Source organism: Tasmannia lanceolata, unplaced genomic scaffold, assembly GCF_043159265.1.
Source record: "Tasmannia lanceolata isolate RefF3 unplaced genomic scaffold, GAP_Taslan_0.1 ptg000003l, whole genome shotgun sequence".
Taxonomy (NCBI): domain Eukaryota; kingdom Viridiplantae; phylum Streptophyta; class Magnoliopsida; order Canellales; family Winteraceae; genus Tasmannia; species Tasmannia lanceolata.
In genome coordinates, this window is record NW_027518680.1 from 13755869 (window position 1) to 13763192 (window position 7324).

Consider the following 7324-nt stretch of genomic DNA (forward strand, 5'->3'; position numbering starts at 1 on the left):
CCCTGTTTACAGTAAATCCCAACTTGCTATCCCCTTGGAGAACAGCCCCATATTAGGTTATGGGATATCCATGGTTAATCCTATCCATAAATGAATTATATGTGTACATCTATTAAATAAGGGATTCGCTAGGGACCATCACAGAAGGCATCTTGCGGATGGGCTGTTGCATGTGAGAGCAGCCGCACAGGCTCAGATTTTGTCTTATTCATTTATTCATCTGAGGTTGCTGCTCTCAAATGCAACAGCACATCCGTGAAATGCCTTCTGTGATGGTCCCTAGCTTTAAATGCCAAGCAACGGAAAGCGGACCTGATTTCCGGATTAACCGTCAAATCCCATTCAATAAATATGGTTATATTTACATAATTCTTTCCACGAAATTTGAAGTATTAAAGAAGGGAAATGATACACTTGCCCCCTTTTCTTACTTGGGACAGCCCCTTGTAGTGAAAGAGTAGTCATAAATACACTACAAGGGGCTGTCCCAAGGAAGAAAATGGGCAAATATATATTATAAACTAATCTCAGGTAATGCTGGGATTCCATGGAGGAGATGGAAATCTTTTGGAGCAACAAACTTCACATCCCTTGATGACTATTAAATTTGATCTTGGTCATAACTTTATAAATGTAAATTTCACTAGATATTGAGGAAAGTGTTCTTAAGCTATAGCTCAAAAACACATGTGGCACCACATTTTTTGGGGGATCCAAAGCATTCATTTGGAAGGCCCTTCCATGGATAGGGTGTGTACAAAAAATCAGCCATATAGGATCATCCTAACCCAATCAAAGGTGGAGTGGAAAATGGATAGACATTGTGTGTCCATGTTTCTGCCAATTTTTCCCCTCAACAGATGGCAAGATTATGATGATCTTATAGGGCTGATTTTTGGTACACCCCCTATCCATGGAAGGGCTAGGGGTGCAACTTGGGTCGGGCTCAACCCGAACCTAACGGGTTTAGCCCGATTTCGGGTCGGGTTGGGTGGGCATTTTCTCGGGTTGGGTTGGGTTAGGGTTGGGAAAAGCCAACCCGATTTAAATACGGGTTGGGTTAGGGTTGAGGCCTTGGCAACCCATCCCGACCTCCGTCCTCTAATTTTGTCATTATTTTCTTAGGATTATGGTTTTCTTTCTTGTAATTTTCTGTTTTGCCGTAGACGAACCCAATCCCAACCCGACCTGATTCGGAGGCAGGTTGGGTTAGGGTTGACCATCCTCAACCCGAGGCTCAGGTTGGGTCGGGTTAGGGTTGAGGCAATGCTATCTCGGGTTGGGTTAGGGTTGCCCTCAACCCGACCCGAGTTGCACCCCTAGGAAGGGCCTTCCGATGAATGCTTTGGATCCCCAAAAATGTGGGGCCACATGTGTTTTTGAGCTATAGCTTAGATAAGCTAAGCTTATCTCTCAGGAACACTTTCCTCATATTATATATCTTACATGATAAATAATTAAACTAGAAAAATCTTTAAATTACTATAAACTACACAAAAATGTCATTTAAATACATCAATCAAATAAAAAAAATGGAAAAGGCGTGAGTACATAATCTGACTAGTTGAAATGGGTGGGGAGGAGGGGGATCATGAGTCAAAGCCATTGCAGCTGGCCCCACCTAGAACCTTGTTCGCTAAGGTGTCTATAACTCTATATGAACAAGAGGCAAAAAGCTAAACCATTGATTTTTGTACATATTAAGTATTAACGTTGCCTTGCCCCAAAACTTTTCTCTAAACCCTAACCATCCAATTTGTAAATGTTAAATGTAAATAGGCCCCGATTATATAGATTGGAACCAATCATATTTTTCCTTTTGGTTTGACCTATATCATATATTTTTTCTAAGAAGTAGAACTAAATGGGATCTCTATAAATCTGAATGATCTTAAATACAACTCTCTAATATTTTACATGATTATTACAATATAATCCCTTGAATACTATTTGTTTCGCTTCGTTATTAGGGGTGCAACTTGGGTCGGGTTTATGGCTCACCATTTGTCACTTCATGTTTTGATGGGTGCATTGGGCCACCATTTTACACTAATGGTTGGGGCCCCGACATTTCCACACATACCCATTCATACGGTGGGGGCCACCATTTTACATCTCATGTTTTTATGGATGGGCTCCACCCAAATCCATTCATAAGGTGGGGCCTACTATTTTACACTTCATGTTTTGATAGAGCGGGCCCATTACTTCACTCCTTCCATAGAGAGCTATAACCGTTTCATTGTAAAATCTATTATTATATAGCTAATTACTATATTCCTATTTTCCAAATTATCCAGTTAGGCCCTATTCATCTTAGACTGTGACAACCAATTGTGATCACCAAACTGATTATTGGACTCAAAATTGAAGGGCTGGGATCTTTTGATGAATATTTAGTTGTTTTTGTTGATGTCCATCCCCATTACTCAAATTCGCTATTAATAGCCAATACCTTCAGCCACTTCACTGTTAAAACTCCCAACTACTAAACTATTCTAGCAAGTGATTGTCGCCTTTGATTTTGCACAGCATTTCCTAATAATTTTGTGTACTGGAGATTAGAAATCTGCCAGTCTTTGATTGGCAAAAAGGAGAGAGTAAGGCAAATGCTTGAACGATTGGGTTGTAGAATTTATGTGAGATTTTGCTGATGTAGTTCTCTAGGGGTGGTAATATCCCATTAAGTTTGGATGTCCCAATTTAGTACAACTTCTACTCTTCTACCCACCAAAAAGATAGTAAAAGACTGGAGATATTTTATATAAGTTATCAATCACAGTTGTACTCTTTGTACATCCACTCCAATTAGAGTTTTGTTGTTTTTATACGCATATATTGAGTTTATTTGTCATCTACATAATCCTTACAAATTCTAATATTTACATTGAACTTCCCACGTACTATATTGTTCTCTCTGTCTCTCTCATTAATTTTCTTAGTTGCCCTCTTGCATCGCATGGGTTTCTTACTAAGTATATATATATATATATCTACTATAATAAGCTGGGAAGAAAAGCCAGGCTTTTTTGAATTTCACATGTGGAATTTGGTGGGCTTTTTTGGGCACTTCTTTCTAGTCTAACCCTTAAAATAAATTCGGATTTCCTTCTATACCCCTATTTCACAGATATTTTTATGCATTTGAGATATTTTTGACATTATCCTTATCTCTTCTAATGCATCTCCAGTCTAACCCTTAAAATAAATTCGGATTTCATTCTATACCCCTATTTCACAGATATTTTTGTGCATCAGAGATATTTTTTACATTATTCTTATCTCTTCTAATACGTCTCTTTGCTATAAGACAAGTCAGAACTCTTTCTGCGTCTCCTGTTTTTGGCCGGTGATATTTTTTTCCCTTGCCTCTCAAAGATATTTGTTCCTCTAAATCTAATACGCTTCACTCTCAAAATTACCCCTCGCCCATGTGTCTCGTCACGTCTCTCTCTTGTACTGCTATATAGCAGGAGAGAAAATGAGAGAATTTTGTTCATTTAACACGTCGATGTGATGATTTTTATCCTTTTTAGCCCTCCCCACATATCTGTACATACTATCTATGTGAGAGTAAAAAAGGTATGAATGTTCATTAACATATCGCTGGTAATTTTGAATCTTGATTTGCTAGCCGCCTTCTCCAAACGCTATTTCTTGCCCATCATTTGCAATTGTATGTATTCAGATATTTGTCTGAATAGATGTGATGAAAAACTGCATGTAAATACTATTTTTTGAAAGGTTGCTAGCAGTAATACGTAAAGAAAAAAGAAACTAGCAATAATAATCATTACTTAGTAAAGTTGGGGAGGGGAATAACGGACAAATGGTATTTGGATATGACAATTATGGAAAAATCTACAAATAAGAGGCATCAAAATATAACAATTACTATTACGAATTCCGCACACTAAAAACATTTACAAATTCTGGGTACCTTCAGACGAACAATAGATTATGGAAACGTTTATAGATTGGAGGGCTAGGATCATCCTATGAAAATGATTTTATAGGCACAACCTATTGATGTTGTCTTCCATCACATGGACGGTTTGGATCAACCTATGATGTGTTCCGTACAGTTCTTTGTCGGCTCGTGTATCGCACGGCATTTTTTACTATATATATCCGGTACGAGGTCACTCTCGTGCTTTCCTTCTTATAAATGAACAAAATTAGTATTGCACTCTGCATAGCTTCGGTTTGGTATATATAATTGGTTGTACTCCCATAGACCCATTAATATGGGATTTGCTATTTCGCAGTTCACTTTTGCGCTAGAGAACAGCCACACAGGCTCACATTTTAGGAGATTTTGTCTTATTCATTTAATTCATCTGAGGTTGCTATTCTCCCCAGCGAAAGTGATCCGCCGAATGGCTTTCATTACACATCGAATTGAAATATCTCTCAACAAGAAATATACTGCTGTCACCTAAAAGATATTATTGTTCATCTCAGCTGTTCGCATTGATTTGTTAGTTGTTACCCTACCATGAGGAAAGGGGTATTGTTGGTCAGAAGGTTTAAAGTCTATTGACAGCAGTATAATTACTCATCAATTCTAAAGGTCTCAGTCACCATAACACACTTCGTGCCTCTTCTAATCTTTGTCCCTTTACTTAAATAGAGCAGACCAGTCCATGCTTCCTTCTCATCAGCATGAGCATCTCTCTACTTCTATCAGGCTCAACCCGAACAACGGATTCAACCCAATTTCAGCTCGGGTTGGGTTGGGTTGGGCTAGGGTTGAGGTTCTTTGGGTCTTCGTGTTGGATTAGGGTTAGCCATCAAGGGTAAGCCTAGCAAATGAATGGTTTATATCATCTAATATAGGTAGGTCAATCAACTGATATAGGTTGGTCCCACTAGTACCTTCGTTGCCAACATATTCTCATGCTCCCCATATAACACACTGTCTGACGATTTTAATCTAGGTCCTACGAAAGATACACCCATGTGGGGCGTTTGAAGGCTGGGTATCCTACTTGATATCGGACAGAAAAAGAGTCCTAAGTGGACTTCCCTTTTTCTCTATATGTCTTTGAGTTTTGATTTTATCAATACTTTGGATACAAGAGTGTGGATCTAGTGATTATCATCTGTTATGTGACATAATCCTACCGACGAGAAGATGAAGATGATTTATATATGTTCTAATATAAGCCCAATAAGATAATTGACCGGTGTAGTGGGCCTACATGGGCTAGAGTCCATTAACCAGTCAATAACCTTAGTGTATTTCTATATACAGGGGCTGGAGGCAACAAACTAGGTATTCCAAACTAGATACCTAAGGTGTATTGCTTCAAGCAACCTTGCTTGAATCTAACATGATCTGATTCCCAGCATTCCCTTAGAATCATACACCTCTTGTTTCTTGTTACAGTTCCCAAAGACCCCTCAAAATCAATAAACCAAATGTAAAAGTTACAGTGGGTTTAGCTATCAAACAAGGAGAGTCAGTATCAGGCATCACTAGTTTCAAACTTTCAATAATGGCGCTCCTTCATTTTAAGCTTTTCCAACCGGCTCTTAGAAACTGTTACAAAACTTAGAATTAGCAAAAGCTGTCAACAAACAATGACAAGTGTTTAACTAAGGAGTGCCATTATCAAAATAAGGCTGGGTAATATCGCATCATTTCATTTATTAACCAGCATCAATATTTATGACTAAAGAGTACTACAAGCTGGACCAGCCATGGATAGCCTGACCAACTCATTTCTGCATTTCTTCTTTTCTTTCTCAGAGACTCATCAGCAGAGAAAGAAAGGCATCTATGTACACACCATGAAACAACAGAGTAATATTTGAGAGCACCCATTGACAAATAATGCCCCCATTAAATGACTAACCAAGCCTCTTTTACATATCAACAATGGTGCAGTCTCTCATGGAGGAAGGCTAGAGGGAGCCAAAATGTAAGGGTTTGAATTACCTGATATTTTGTTCATTGAACTGCAAAACATAGGACTAGTTGAAGGGATTCTCAAACAATTCAACCCAGCTGGTATTCCAGAACATTCAGGTGGAGGCCTTTGCATGTTTCTGCCTGGAATACAATTAACTGAGAAATCAAAACCCACATTCCTAGAAAGCAACCTAGTGCATTCCTGACTAAACCCAGAAAAGAAATTGTAAGAAACATTAAAATAAGCAAGATTTTTCAAAGAACAAACAAGATCAGAAAGAACCCCAGTTAGTTGGTTATGGCCAAGGTCTAGAACTTCAATCCCTGACAAACAAGATAGTGTATCTGGCAAATGACCACTCAATGAATTGTAGCTTAAATCCAAAACATCTATGTCTGTCATAAACCCAATTCCCTCTGGAATGCAACCTGTTAGCTGGTTATTGAGAAATAAAACCTCTTTTATTCTAGAAACGATGCCAAAGCCAGCTGGAATGGACCCGCTAAACTTGTTATTGGCAAATGTGATTACTGAGGCAGGAGAGTTTGCTAGATTTTGAGGAATCTGCCCTTCAAATTGGTTGTTGTTGAGAAAAATTGCATCTAGATTTTTGTTGAAGAGTTCATCAGGGATAAAGCCTGAAAACTGGTTAAATCTTATGTCAAGGTAAATGAGGTTTGGTAAGAGGAGGGTGACTAAGGGAAAAGGGCCCGAAAATTGGTTGTTACTTAGGTCAAGCTCTGAAAGGTTAACAAGGTCTTTGAAGCTATCTGGGATTGTACCTGAAAATCTATTGCTGTTTAGGTGGAATATGGAGATGTCTGAAAGGAGAGAGAGCTCTTTGACTAGAGAACCTTGTAGAGAGAAATGGTTTAGATCTACCCCTGCAACAACTTGGCTTGTTGACATGTCCATAGAGTTTGCACAAAAGACTCCTTTGTAAGAACACACATTAGAGCCTACCCAAGTATCTAAAATCCTAAATGGGTCATCTTTTATGGCTGATTTCCATGCTTGGAGGGCAGTGTAAGCTATGTAGAGCTTGTTATTTGAAAACCCAGATGGGGTTTGGCTGCTTATTCCACCACCAATCCAAATTCCACCACCAGCACCACCACCAAAAGGAGCTTCTGCTGAAAAGATTTGAAGGAGGAGAAGAGCTAAAACCCAGTTTTTCTCCATTTCTGGTGAAGCAGAGTACAAGGGTGCTGAAGGTTTAGGTTTTTAAGCTGGTGTAAATGTTTCTGGAATTGCAGAAAGTGGTAGGTTGATGTGTTTTCAATGTTGATCTTTTCTTTCCTTTCAGGATCTATTTTATTAGGGTTTTTTCCAGTGACATGTGTCATTCTGGGACTGGTTGTGATCTTCTGACGGTTTAGTGAGCTGAGAACTTGCATGGGAGGCCA

General features: G+C 38.8%; 1 protein-coding gene across 2 annotated transcripts; it reads right to left on the minus strand.

The window, feature by feature from the left end:
* Positions 1-5480: 5480 nt before the first annotated feature.
* On the minus strand, positions 5481-7324 carry LOC143861368 (uncharacterized). Of its 2 annotated transcripts, XM_077372298.1 has the most exons (2): positions 6201-7324; positions 5921-6058 (listed from the first exon to the last, which is right to left on the minus strand). In XM_077372298.1, the coding sequence occupies exons 1-2, from the start codon at positions 7098-7100 to the stop codon at positions 6005-6007; spliced, it is 954 nt and encodes a 317-aa protein (XP_077228413.1). In that variant the 5' UTR covers positions 7101-7324; the 3' UTR covers positions 5921-6004. The 2 variants fall into 2 exon arrangements, with proteins under 2 accessions (XP_077228408.1, XP_077228413.1); XM_077372293.1 differs by having other exon boundaries at positions 5481-7322.

What these genes read in the sequence shown, in the direction of transcription:
- LOC143861368 (XM_077372293.1), bottom strand. Translation starts at nt 7,100, where the DNA reads ATGGAGAAAAACTGGGTTTTAGCTCTTCTCCTCCTTCAAATCTTTTCA.